The 15,095-nt window shown below is 36.0% G+C and overlaps 1 protein-coding gene and 1 pseudogene across 1 annotated transcript; both read right to left on the minus strand.

The window, feature by feature from the left end:
* Positions 1 to 104: 104 nt before the first annotated feature.
* LOC122748094 lies at positions 105 to 1,046 on the minus strand (annotated as a pseudogene).
* A 6,854-nt stretch (positions 1,047 to 7,900) lies between these two features.
* On the minus strand, positions 7,901 to 8,842 carry LOC122749114 (olfactory receptor 52E8-like). Its single transcript, XM_043995300.1, has one exon. The coding sequence runs from the start codon at positions 8,834 to 8,836 to the stop codon at positions 7,901 to 7,903; it is 936 nt and encodes a 311-aa protein (XP_043851235.1). The 5' UTR covers positions 8,837 to 8,842.
* Positions 8,843 to 15,095: the final 6,253 nt, after the last annotated feature.

Consider the following 15,095-nt stretch of genomic DNA (forward strand, 5'->3'; position numbering starts at 1 on the left):
TTATTTTAGCAATAGTATATAAGGTAAATCACAGAAAAGAATGCTTTAAATCAGTGAAACCAGGTAGAAAAAAATAGGAAGCTCTTCCCCTCTTGTCTTTTTGTTCACTGTGAATCTTTCCTGAAAATTCTAAATACTCGCTCATGAATCTGTTTGGTTCTGACCCATAGATTACAGAGTTGAGGCTAGGGGGTATAACCACATACAAATTGGCCAAGAGTATATGGATATATTGAGGAACATTCTTTCCAAAGTGATGGGTAAGGAAGGAAAAAAGTGCTGGGGAATAGAAAGCTAAGATGACACAAATATGTGAACCACAGGTATTGAGGGCTTCGAATTGGGCATCCCAAGAAGAGCATAGGAAGACAGCTTGGAGGATCAAGGCATAAAATATTGCAATCAAAATAACATCCAAGAATAATAAAGAAATATTACCCAACCCATATATGATGTTGGCTCTGATACTACCATAGGCCAACCAGGCAATGTCCATGTGCTCACAGTAAGTATGAGAGATGATGTGGTGCCCACTGAAAGGAAGCCACAGGACAATAAATACCAGTGGAACCACCATTAAAACAACTTCTCATATTAGCTAACACTGCTATAATGCCAATAATCTTATTTGTGAGTATCATACTGTACTGAAGTGGGTGGCAGATGGCTATCTAATGATCAAAGGCCATGGCCACAAGCACAATGCTCTCCATGGATGTGAACATATGGATACAGAACATCTGTGCAAGACAATTTCCAAAGACACTTTCTCTTAGACTGAACCAAAATATGCCTAACATCTTGGGGATGGTGGCTGTTAATAGACCCAAGTCAATGGTGGCCAATATGGCCAGGAAACAGAACATAGGCAGATGAAGGCTATGTTCAATCTTGATCACTTACAGAATAGTAATATTGCCCATGATTGCAACCAGATAAGCAAAACAGAAAGGGAATCCAATCCAGATGTGGAAATGTTCCAGTCCTAGGATCCCCAAAAGCAAGAAGTAGAGGGGGTGGAATTCAATGTCATTGAAAGGAAGCATTTTAGTGGAGGCTGGAAATTATGCTCATCAAGGATAGAAAAGACATCCCTATGAAGAGACCTGGCCCTGGTTCTCCTTTGAAATCAATATCCTGTAGAAATACAAAAAAACATAGTTACTTCATGAATAATCTAATTATGTTTATAGACTATAAGCAAACATGTACAAGTAGAAAGTCAGTGGTGTTGTATAGTGTATACAGGTTTGGTCTTGGAATCAGGATGAACAGAATTAAATTTCTCTCTATAACACATACTAGGAATTTGGCCATGGTCAAATCACTTAATCTATTACAGCTTCCCAAACTAAGAACATAAATGAAAGGCAAGGGGAACATGTAAGGAAACTTATATACATTTGGGGATACACCCATAAAGTTCAAGAAATACATCACAATAAATAATTATGGCAGCTCAAAAACTAACCGTGCCTACTCCAATTCTCAAGAGAATACAACATATTAACAAGAATTTGTTGTGCCTACTATGTGCCAGGGACTTTACTAGGCACTTGGGATATAAAGAGCAAAATTAAATAATCCTTTACCTAACTATTACATTCTGTTTTCAAAGAGTACATTTATAGATATAGTGTCTATAAGAAGATGAAAAGATTTGTGTGCCATGGAGAGACAAATCTAATATTCTTAAAGGATTATACTTCTGCCACATCAGATTGAATAGTCTCTTCCACAGAGATGCTATTACTGTTTCTTTAAGAGAAAATGAAATCTGAGACAGTGACAGTTTATCTTTTGTTGTACACGGAGACTAAGAGTTTAACCATCATTATGGAGTGACTATTCACTGTGTCTGCTGAAAAAAAGAAGAAAAAGGAAAGAAGAAAAAAGACCAAGAGAATTTACGTACTGAGAGAATTGTGTATCTAACCCCACCTTGAAAAGCAACATCAAAAGAATCCTTGAGAATAAAGTTTGATGTCCTGACAGTACTAAAAGATGGGAATATGGTTCCAGAATTAATAAGTTATTGGTTGTAGTAAACATTAAAGGTGACTTTGGCTTTAATATTTTTTATGGCTGACATATTGTAAATATTGATTTATGTCTTTGTTTTACTCTTGGTTATATTGTTAACAAATCATAGCAGTAACATAGCTTGTGTTGATTTAAACCTTGGAGATGGGGGATAGAGAGAGATTAGTAAAAGCTTATAGCAAAAAAAGTTTCTTTGGTTTATTTCATAAATCCTATTTAATAAATTGGGGTAGTGCTCGGTGCTAAATAATTAATTAGCGACAGATGTATTGCAAGATAAGTAATTGCCAATAAAATTCATATAGCTCTTTGTTTTGCAAAGTGCTTTACAAATATTATTTCATTTTATTCTTACAATAACCCCAGAAAGATGAGGAAACTAAGGCAGTCAGAGGTATCAGTGACTTACCCACAGTCACACAGTTAAATAAATGTGTGAGGTTTGGGGCCATTTAAAGGCTATGCAGTTTCACAACTTAAAACACATCCAATATCCCTCTCCTATGAAATTTTTAACATGATACCTTTGGCAGATATATGTACTGATGGTCTAACTTAATTGTATGTCACATATCCTAATATGGACAATATGAATTGTTCATCTACTTGTATGTTTTTTTCTTGGTACAGTCTGCTGTAATGGGATATGTTTTTAAAAACCACTATTTTAAGTAAAATCATACATTAAAAACCACAGGGCTTATGGAGAAAATAGAGTTAGGGTCCAAGCACTCAAAAATTTTGTCAGTGACAGAATTTTAAAAATCCTAATACAATGATATCACAGTTTTATAAATGTTAAATTGATAAGAAATACATGTGTAGAATAGTGACTGGTGTGTTATGTAGGTTATATGTGGATTTGGCAGTGAGGAAAGAATAGTTATCTCTAGCCTCTTCTTTCTTTGCATCTCCAATGCCTTGCATATAGTAAGAACTTAATGAATGCTTGTGAGATTGGGTTTGGACTTTGGTTAACAAAGAAATCAACACGTATTTGTTAATCACAGAGCAAGTGTCAGGAAAACAATATGTTTAAAATGGTAGTCAAAAATAGCAAATGTCACCTTGGCATGAATTAAGGGAAACTGAAGAAAGGAAAATTGAACTCTGGTGTAAGAAAAAACTTCCTAACAATTTGATTCATCCAAAAGCAGTATGATCTGGACTGGAACATTATGGATAGTCTTTTACTAGAGGTATATGAGCAAATACTTGTCAGATAATCTGGATAGTGAATTCTTGTTCAGGTTTGAATTGAACAAGGTGACCTGTGAGATCTCTTCTAACTCAGAGGTCCTGAGTAAGCTTCTATCATGACCATGAGCAATTCATATCACTTTTCTGGACTTCAGAGTTTCTTTTATTTTTAGAGGGACAGTGTTGGACTTCATACTCTCTAAGGACCTTTCTAGTTCTAAATCCTTTAATCTTGTGATTTTATGAGGTAATGTGACAGGAAGTCAGTAAGTGTTGATAACCACACTTTTTTTTTTAATTTAAAAATAAAGAGGATGAACATATAAGTGTCTATACTTGATTCACAAATCCAAGGATAAATAGGTACCAGACTGACAAGCAAAAATACCTGGCATGGTCTTCTTCATTGGAGGTGGGATAATAGTAGATTGTAAGGAGATAAGGTACATATTGGATAGGAATGGGCAGAGCAGCTGACAGCCAAGCATTTCCCCTGTCCAAGGACTGCAGGACAACCATTGTGTACATTTTGTGTAACTGTGTAAGAGAATATGCATACCCTTATATACATTTGTTTCCACTTATCTATTCTTGTTTTCTTATCCAGTCTTATTGCCCTTGTCTACCCACACGTAAACTCATCTACTCACTTCTCTCCACCTTGGTTCTTTAGTAAGATTAGGGTGTGGGCTCCAGGCACATCATAATTCATTTTTTGGAGTAGACTCACCAGTCTTGGCTGCAATTCCAGGATCCTTTTTCTCAGGCAGAATTCTGAGATGCTCAGCAGTTATCTCATTGAGGCTTATCCATAATTAGTATAGAGAAGTGGGGATTTATTAAAAAAAATTGTGATCTCATAAGGAAAGGGTTATGCTTTGGAGCTCCCTGGAGCTATAGCTATGCAAACAGGATTGCAGACTGCCCAGGAGAGGGGGTCATTCTTCTCTTACAGAGAAAAGTTCTCACATACTCTGCCTCAAGGTCTTCTGCTGGACATGACACTGTTGTCTCTCTGCTTCAGAACACCATCTGAAGGGTCCTGTCTCCTGTTGCCCTCTCCCAGAGACTACCTTCCTTAAAACTCTCTTAGAAGTAATGGTTGTATTCTGGAGTGAGCTACATCCTCTCCTAGAGCAATTGTCTCAGTGCTTGAATAGACCAGTTCCCCAATACCTATATTCCCATTGACACCACTAGTGCCCTACCCCAAACAGTATAAGGAGCAAGTTTTCCTAGTTATGACTCTGTTATCATACCAAAAGGGTAAATACGATGGGATGACATTTATTGTGGACTCTATACATAGTTTGATAAAAGCAATTATACAAGACAAAATAAAGAAATGTGTTTAAATGTTCATGTAAAGAAGACATAGGAGTTTTAATGGATTGCAAATGAGTCAAAAGTATGACATGAAGCAAAAATGCTAATGTAATCCAAGCTTACATTAAAAGAAAAAGAATGTTTATAGTATAGAAAGAAATGTTCCTATTGTACTTAACCCTGGCTAGATGATATTTGGAATACAGGTTTCAGTTGTAGGAAATTTAGGAAAGGCACTGGCTAGATGGAGTATATGCAGATTAGATGTTGAGGGTACTGAAAACTTAGCATGGGAGGATAAATTGAAGTAGACAAGGAAGCTTACTCTGCTTAAATGTCTGAAAAAATGCTGAATAGCAGAAGAATTACATGATTTTGTTTGACCTCTGAGGCCATAAGAAGTGTTGGTGAAAGTTGTAAAGAGATACTTATTTGACAGAAGTAAAACCTACCTAAGAAATAAAATTGGCCAAAAGAGGACTCATCTGCATAGGGTGGTAGTATGTTTCCAATACTAGAAGTCTTGAAGTGGTGTCTGTCACTTTCCAGGAATTTTTCAGTGAAAAGTACATTTATTAACTGTGTGATTTAGAGTATATTTACTTCTTGAGACTCAGTATCAGTTATAAAATCCAACTGATATTTATACTACATTGTTCTTGTGAGTAAAGCATTTTTGTTTTTTAGTGTTTGTGGGGTTTTTTTGTTTGGTTTTGGTTTTTTTGGTGGGGCAATGAGGGTTAAGTGACTTGCCCAGGGTCACACAACTAGTAAGTCTTAAGTGTCTGAGGCTGGATTTGAACTCAGGTCCTCCTGAATCCAGGGCTGGTGCTTTATCCACTGTGCCACCTAGCTGCCCCATGTGAGTAAAGCATTTTAAAAACATTTTTAAACAAATTTAACATTCTGCAAGAACATGGTTTTGTGTTTTATAGTCTCTCAAGAGAGAATATGGATACATTAAAAGTGGGAAAAATGATTTCTCACAAGCCTATATGGCCCATGACCAAGAGTTCCACATGCTCTGTAGTCAAATTGATGAGATCTGAGTTTAGGGACTGATATCAAAAGGGTCAGGTTCTTATTGACTCATTTGGACTCCTTCCAGAATTTATTCTAGGAAATCTCCAAACGTTGCTTGTATCTGTATCCACAGACATAGGTAAAAGATATATTTGAAGGTAACAAATGATTATAAGGTATAGTACTGCCTTTGTTTTTCATCCTGTGAAAAAATAAAATGCATAAAAATTTATGGTAGATCATAAAAAGATACAAAATTTAGAAAATATTCACAAAAACCCATAAGTTCCCCAGAGAAGACAAAGAAATCTTGGGGTTTCAGGGAAGAAACTCTTTCTCAGTGTACCTGTATTGTGGATAATGGGGCATGGCAAGAAGATGATCTATTGTTTCTCCGTATCAACACGTTAGTCCTATTGATACTGGATGACATCGTTTTGTCTAAGTGTAAGCATATTATTCAGGAACTCCTGTTCTCTGACACATAAAGACAATTCTTCATTCTTTTCCTCCTCTTTGCAAGTTACTTTGCCCATATTCAGGTACTCTCCCATAACCACCTTCTAACTTCCCTTTATATATTGTTTTTCTCAAATATAATAAAAGATTCTTGGAGGTAGGGACTATTTTGTATAATTGTACTTGTAAATCTACTATTTAGCACAGTGCATGTCACATAGAAAATGCTTAACAAATCTCTGTCTCTGTCTCTCTCTCTCTCTCTGTGTCTGTCTTCCATATTTCTATTTAATCTATTTTTAGAGGCTAAATACCCAAATTCTTAAATTTAGACTTAATCATGAGTTAATCTCAAGCCTGCTGCTTCTATACCATACTATAGGATAGTACAACCTATGGAATCAAAATGTCCTTTCATTTACAAAAATGGTGGAAATTCAGGAATAATGTCTATGAAACTTCCCTCTCGGGCCACATGGAGAAACACATATCTGTTTCTTTTATGTGCTTCACTAACAATTATTGCTGTTCCATCACTGCCCAGATATGCTAAAATTACTTGAACTAAGGAAGTATAGTTTTTGTTCTCCAATTTCAGACCTATACTAAAAAGAAAGGAGGGAAGGAAGGAAGGAAGGAAGAGAAGAAAGAAGAAGGAAAAAGAAAGGAAGGAAGGAAGAAAGAATGAATGTTAAGGTCTCAGAGCTCTCTCTAAGTCTACCTGGACAAACACATATAGCTTGCAATGTGCTTTTACTCTAAAGCAGACATCTGTTTGTTCCAAAGCAGAGGAAGCTATTTCTACACTTAGATCTTAGGGAGAAATCTCACAAACCCCCAATAAATGCAGTCCAGATAAGAGACTCAGGAAAAAAAGCAAAAAAGGAACTGATAACTGATATTAGTTCTTCTTCTCCTTCTCCTTCTCCTTCTCCTTCTCCTTCTCCTTCTCCTTCTCCTTCTCCTTCTCCTTCTCCTTCTCCTCCTCCTCCTCCTCCTCCTCCTCCTCCTCCTCCTCCTCCTCCTCCTCCTCCTCCTTCTCCATCTCCTTCTCCTTCTCCATCTTTGTCTTCGTCTTCATCTTCGTCTAACTAGGCTATGTATGGAATTGCTGCTCATACAAAAGTTCATCTTCCTAAGTCTCAGTCAACCATATCACTCTGGGCAGCTCTTGTTAATAGTATGTATCAGAAGTTGTCTTTGTCCTCTTAATAAAATGCTAAAGAGCATGTCTATATCCTACCAGAAAAGCAATATGGATTATCAGCTAGGTCTTGCAGTGAGTAGCCCACTGGATCTAGAGTCAAGAACAGTTTAGTTCAAATATGGTCTCACACACTTATTAGCTTCATAAAATGGGAAAAATAATAAGACCTACTTGCTAGAATTGTTGTAAGGATCAAATGAAGTACTTTGTATGCTATTATTTTTGTACGCTATTATTATTGTGAAAGTTTCAAAGTCTTGCCTGTCTATAAGCTCATCAAATTGACTGAGGATTTCTTCTAATCATTTACATTATAATACATGATCTCATATGACCCTCAAGAAATAAACAAATAAATGAATAAATGAATGTATGATTAATCAACTAATTGATTGATTGATTGATTGGTAAATTAAACTCTAGGAGAGAGGTACTATTGTCATTTTATGGATGAATAATTTGAAACTCAAAGAGGATACATCATTTACCCAGGATAAAATAACAAATGTTTTTATAACAGGATTTGGAGCCAGGTCTTCTTGACTCTAGGTCAATCTTCTATCCACTATAAAATAGAGTTTACCAGTATTCCTCCATGAGTGAGTCCAAGGGGGTTTATCTGTTTTTTTTTTCCTGTTAGTATCATTCTTTTTTCAGGAAGATATCCATTACTCTATCACGAATCTGCTTAGTCCTAACCCCATAAATGACAGGGTTGAGAGCAGGTGGGACAACAACATAGAGATTTGCCAGAAGGATATGAATATAATGAGGGATGTTGTGGCCAAAGCGGTGGGTGAGGAAGGAAAAAAATGCAGGGGTGAAAAAGGACAAGATGACACAGACATGAGAACCACAGGTACTGAGGGCTTTCAGACGGGCATCCTGTGATGGGAGGCGGAAGACAGCATAGAGGATTCTCACATAAGAAACTGCAATTAGAATCACATCCAATAATAAGATGGAAATATTTCCCAACCCAAATATAATGTTGACCCTGATATTGGCACAAGCCAGTCGGGCAATACCCATGTGCTCACAGTAGGTATGAGAAATGATATGTTTTCCACAGAATGGAAGCCTCAATAGGAGGAATACTAAGGGAGCCACCATGCACAGACTTCTCAGGACAGCCAACTCTGCAATAATGCCAATGATTTTATTGGTAAGGATTGTGTTGTAGCGGAGGGGGTTGCAGATGGCAACATATCGATCGAAGGACATAGCCACCAGCACAATGCTCTCCATGACTGTGAAGAAGTGGACAAAGAACATCTGAGTCAGGCAGCCTCCAAAAGTAATCTCCTTTAGGCTAAACCAAAAGATGCCCATCATCTTAGGAATGGTAGTTGTGGACAGGCCTAGATCAATGATGGCCAAAATTGCCAAGAAATAAAACATGGGTTGATGGAGGCTTCGATCATTCTGGATCACTAAAAGGATGGTCATATTCCCCATGAGTGCAATTACATATACAATACCAAAAGGGAAACCCATCCAAAGATGTACAGCTTCCAGTCCTGGGACCCCAAGCAACAGGAAGAAGGCAGGGTGAAATTCTGTGTTATTCAGGGACATTCTGCCCCAGATTGTTGTCAGCTTTCATCAACACAAATAGATATCTCTTCCCAGAAAAAGACCTCTGTATTACTCCTCCTCCTGAAACAAAAACCTGAAAAAATATAAATGTTTAAACCTAATTCTCTCCAACTCAGAAGAAGGAATCATCTTCCCTAAACCACTATCCTTTCCTTATCTCCTATCAACTTTTCCTTGTTTTGGGGGCCAGCAAAGTATTAAGTATACCTCTACCTGGCTGGTCCTTATGTAGCAAAAGGTGGTTTTGAGGAACCATGGGAAACAGAAACATCATAAGTAAGACTTCTTCATTTACTTGCTCCATAGGACACTACATCTGATTTATGACAAAGGAAATCATTTAGACACTACGTTTATACAGTCTCCAGGTAAAGGGGTTACAGAGTAGGTGAGTGAGTAATGGTAATAGCCAGGACTTTTGCATAAATAAGGAGGACTTCTTATCAGGTAAAACTCATTCTAGTATACATCCAGGCCAATCCACCAACCAACAAGCTTTGATAGCCCCTGTTATGGACCAGACTAGTACTGGGGATGAAAAGCACAAGTAACATGGAGCTGCTTGATTTCTGGGAGTTCCTATTCTCTAGCAGGAAACAATAAATATATTTACAATTACAGTTTATGCAAAACACATAGAAGGTGATTTGGAGTGCATCATTCACCCTTGAGGAATGATGAAAGTCTGAAAGTAGGAAATGAGTTGTGTTTTAGCTGAACTTAGTAAATAACAAAGCTCTCTAAGAGAAGTCGTGGAGGAGGAAGTTCATTGTAGTTATGGGCATAGCTTGTGAAGGGAATGGCAGGGGAAGGAGGCAATTTCTAAGAAACTACCAGAATGCTAGTTTGGCTAGACTGTATCATGCTTCAAGATACATGATTGATATAAAAAAGCTGGAAAAGTATTGCAGCCAGATTTTGAAGCACTTCCAGGGCCAAAGGAGCTAATATTTAAGTCTAAAGGCATTAAGGAGTCAGTAGATTTCATTGAGCAGAACCATGAGCTGGTCATATCTGTCTTTAGAAATATCATTTTGTAAGATGATCACTAATGTCACTTTCAGCTCTTTTTTTTTTTTTTGCGGGGCAATGGGGGTTAAGTGACTTGCCCAGGGTCACACAGCTGGTAAGTGTCAAGTATCTGAGGCCGGATTTGAACTCAGGTACTCCTGACTCCAGGGCCAGTGCTTTATCCACTGTGCCACCTAGCCGCCCCCACTTTCAGCTCTTAAACTCAGAAATTTCAAGATACACATACATACATACAGTCATACAGTCATATATACAGTCAAACAGTCATATGGTTCCTGAGTCAATGTTGACTTATTCTTCCCAAAGATATTTTCTATAGCTGGTGTCCAAGGCCCTATAATTATTACAAAAGTTCATAGCCACTTCCAGGGATTGTCTGTGCTACTTTCCTGAGTCAGTCACATCAAGTCTTTTCTGTTATTCCTCATTTTGAGAAAAATTGCTTCTCAGAATTTAATTCTGACTCAAAACAAATAGCTAATGGTGGAATGGAAACAATGGAGTGGCAATGGTTACTCAATTTTAGATCGAGGAAAGGAACACCAAGAAGAGTATGACATGGACCTTGGATATCAGGAGACGAGATTTCAAAATAGTCACTTTGTTGAAATGGATTTTTGAGCATATTCTTCTGACCTATTTTTCCCTTGGCTTTCACTCCATCTGTGTTTGACACCTGCTTTCTACTCTCCCTTCATTCTTTATTCTAAATAGCCTGGGCCTGAGTTCTTTTCTTTTATCCCCATCTAACTCAGGGTCAGATCAAACTCACCTTAGTCTTTGATACCCTCTCATAAATGATACTGTGCGGTTCACATTGGATGTCTGTCAGAGCTCTATACTCTGCTCATCAGTGGCAAAGAGTTTAGGTTTATGTTGGAGCTTCAGTCCCCATGGAAGGGAAATGTAATCTCTCAGGTTTAGAGTCATAGACAGAGGCTCATTGGACCGAGTAATCCCCTCTAGATGCCTTGCTCCCTAAACAGAGGTTATGGATGACTGAAAACCATTATTGTCTTTCTGTCCCTCCTCACTCTTCATTCCCTTCATTCTAGAGAAATACTTTAGCTGTTGACACACACCTAAAACCTTGATCCTATTCCCTTCATCCCTTAAAAGGAATGTCTTATCATGCAAAGCATTTTTCTCATATGTATTGTCCATTTCTCTCCCCTGTCTTCTTCCATACTATTTCCAAACATACTCAGGTCTCAATTGTCCTAAAAATACCTCCCTCTCAGCTTGCTAACCTTTAGAGCTGAGCTCATATTTCTTTTTAATTTTTTTTACTACCAAATTTCTTCAAAAATAGTATATATTCACTATTTCTAGAAGTCCAAAGTGACTAAAAGCAAAGAAGCCATGATGCTGATTATGTTTGTCTGGCTTAATTGTCTGGAATTGTGAAAAGTCACAGCTTTGGCTGTGGAGCAAAGAGGTCATTCAGGAATGGAAACAGTGAAAGAAAGGGGAAATTGTTGGCCTGATGAAGGAGGAGCAGTTGAGAATCAGTTGTTCCCTGTGCTTCTTGGGAGCAAGACCTAGAACTTGGGAGATGTAAAAATATGGCAATGGTTCATTAAGAGTGAAGAATTTTCTTCTCCTCTCATAAGTGTATGAGACTTCCTATGCAATTAGCTTCCCTGCAGGTCCATTGTCACCCCTTCTTCCCTCTGGAGATGACTTAGTTTCAGTCATCTGATTCTGGAAATCATGAAGGTTATACCACTGAATTCTCCAAAATTGGATAAGAAAGATTATTATTTGAACTTTGTAACTGGATCTTGGCACTTAGCATGGTTTTTGACACATAGAAGGTTCTTCATATATATATATATATATATATGGATGGATGTAGTGTTTATATATGTGTATATATATATACATATACACACACACATATATATATATGTATGTATATATATATACATACATACAGTTACATTGTATTATGTTGCATCAATGCAGAGTCTTTTCTTGGTGTAAAAGGAAAGAAGCTATGCCCTTAAGACCAATGGAAATGTCATCAAATTCATACCCTTTTAGTAGGGAAGGTCAACCCTAATATGGCCCATAAATCATTATGTGGTTGTCTTTTTTCTGTTTCTTCTAGTCCTCTGTTCAACAGTTTATATAGATGATGCTGGGACAATGCACTTAACACCTATTGTTCTTTGATTTTAATGTTTGTTAAACTATTGCTCTAGGGTATATAATTATTGCTTTTTGTAATTAGGTTTTAAGATGTAAACTAATCTGTTGGCTCACTCAAACATTGTTGCTTTTAGTAGGAGACAGAATAATAGAAGTGATATATAATTCATTCTTTTTCTACATTATTTTGATTTCTTCTACTAGGTTACCATATTTAAAGAATTTTTCATTCCATGCAGATTGAAGGTTGTGTGGACTATTATGGTGATATCTACTAAAAATATTCTTAGAATTGTAAAAATCAATATTATATTTAAGAGATTTGGGGCAATAGTTTTTTCTTTAATGATGTTGCGGTTTCAGTACAATTAATTGAAGGTTCATGGATTTGGAGTTATATTTGTTGTAGAGGGATTTATTATCTTTTAAGTTAGACAGGTAGTGTTGCACAATGCCTAGAGAACTAGCCTTGGAAGGATGAAGACCCGAGTTCAGGTCCTGATTCTGATACATACTGGATATGTGATCCAGGGAAAATCATTTAACTTCTCAGTGCCCAAAGCAACTTTGTAAAAAAGTTGCAACATATATGTACCAAATGTTATAGCATCCAAAATTTTTAAAAAGTTAAATGAGTTATAGGAAGAAATAATAAAATATATTACTGGGCCAAATTTGATGGGATATAGCTAAAGCAATTTTTAGGGGAAAAATTATATCTCTAAACATTTACAATTTACATCAATAAAATAGAGAAAGAGCAGATCAATGAATTAAGCATGCACCTAAAAAACTAGAAAAAGAACAAATTGAAAATTAAATTAACAAATTAAAAATCTCCAATTAAACACTAAATTGAAAATCCTGAAAATCAAAGGACATCTTAAAAAAAACCTAAAAGTAAGAAATCCAGCTTCTAGTTTTAGGTGAAAAAATAGGCAAATCATTGCTTAATTTGGTTTTTAAGAAAGGAAGAAGAAAACCAAATTATCAATATAAAAATGAATCATGAAGAGGAAGTTGAAGCAATCATTAGATGTCTTTGCCCAATTGCATGTCAATAAATCTGACAATCTAAGCAAAATAGATGAATACTTATAAAAACATAAATTTCCCAGATTAGAAGAGGAAATAAAATAACCACATCTTAGAAAAAAGAAATTGAATAAGCCATCAAAGAACTCCCTAAAATACCTATGGTCAGATGGATTTATTTTTAAAATTTCTTTTTAGGTTTTTTTTTTTTGGTGGGGCAATGGGGGTTAAGTGATTTGCCCAGGGTCACACAGGTAGTAAGTGTCGAGTGTCTGAGGTTGGATTTGAACTCAGGTCCTCCTGAATTCAGGGTCAATGCTTCATCCACTGTGCCACCTAGCTGCCCCTGCACCACCTAGCTGCCCTGTCAGATGGATTTACAAGTGAATTATACCAAAAATTTAAGCAACAATTAATTCCAATACTATATAAAAACTATTTGGAAAAATAGGCAAAGAAATATTCTTACCAAATTCCCTTAAAAACAAATATGGTGGGGCAGTTAGGTGGTGCAGTGGATAGAGCACTGGCCCTGGATTCAGGAGGACCTGAGTTCAAATCCGACTTCAGACACTTGACACTAACTAGCTGTGTTTAGGCAAGTCACTTAACCCCCATTGCCCCACCAAAAACCAAACAAACAAAAAACTTAAAACAAAACAAAAAGCAAATATGGTGCTGATACCTAAAATAGGAAGAGCAAAAACAGAGAAACAAATCTATAGACCACTTTCCCTAAAGAATATTGATGTGAAAATGTTAAATAAAATACTAGGAAGATTACAACAATATATCACAAAGATTATACATTATGACCAGGTGGCATTTATACTAGGAATGCAGGGTTTCTTCAATATTAGGGAAACTATCAGAATAACTTGCTATTTCAATAATAAAACCAATAGAACTAATATGATTTTTCAATAGATGAAGAAAAATCTTCTGACAAATGATAACATCCATTCCTACTAAAAACACTAGAGGGCATAGGAACAAATAGAGTTTTCCTCAAAATGATAAATAGTATCTATCTAAAACTATCAGCAAGCATTATACGTGATGGAGATAAGCTAGAACTTTTCACAATTAGGTCAGGGTGAAGCAAAGATGCAAATTATCACCACTGTTATTTAATACTGTACTAGAAATGCTAGCTATAGAAGAGAAGAAAAAGAAATCAAAAGAATTAAAATAGGACATGTGGAGATAAAACTATCATTCTTTGCAAATGATATGATACCATATCAGAGAATACTAGAGAATCAACTAAAAAACTAGTTAAAATAATTAACAACTTTAGCAAAATTGCTGAATATAAAATAAACCCATATGAATCATCAGCATTTCTATATAATACTAAAAAAGTCTGACAGCAAGAAATAGAAAGAGAAATTATATTTAAAATAATGATAGAAAATATAAAATACTTAAGACTCAATATGAACAAAATTATATAACACATTTCACACCAATAACTAAACAATTGGAAAAATTTCAGTTGCTCATGGGTAGGCTGAGACAATATAATAAAAATGACAGTTCTACCTAAATTAATGTACTTATTATTCAGTGCCATACTAATAAAATTACTAAAAATATCTTATAAAACCAGAAAAATAACAAAATTATAGAAAGAACAATGGTCAAAAATATTAAGGGAATTAATTTTAAAAAAAGAAGAAAGGTAGCCTAGCCATATCAGATTTCAAACTGTATTACAAAGTAGTAATCATCAAAACAATCTTTTACTAAGAAATAGGTGGTAGATCTGTGCATTTGTTGTAGTAAGTGAGCACAGTAATGTAATATTTGATAAATGCAAAGATCCAAGATTTTGGGGTAAGAACTCACTGTTTGAGAAAAACTACTGAGAAAACTATAAAAGAGTTTGGCAGAAACTGGGTGTATACCATCTCACTCCATATACCAAGATAAGTTCAAAGTGGATGTATGATTCAGATATAGGTAGTTACTGTGGACAAATTAGGGGAGTATTGTATAGTTTAACTGTAAGATC

The sequence above is a fragment of the Dromiciops gliroides genome, chromosome 3 (genome assembly GCF_019393635.1).
Source record: "Dromiciops gliroides isolate mDroGli1 chromosome 3, mDroGli1.pri, whole genome shotgun sequence".
In the NCBI taxonomy this organism is placed as follows: Eukaryota; Metazoa; Chordata; class Mammalia; order Microbiotheria; family Microbiotheriidae; genus Dromiciops; species Dromiciops gliroides.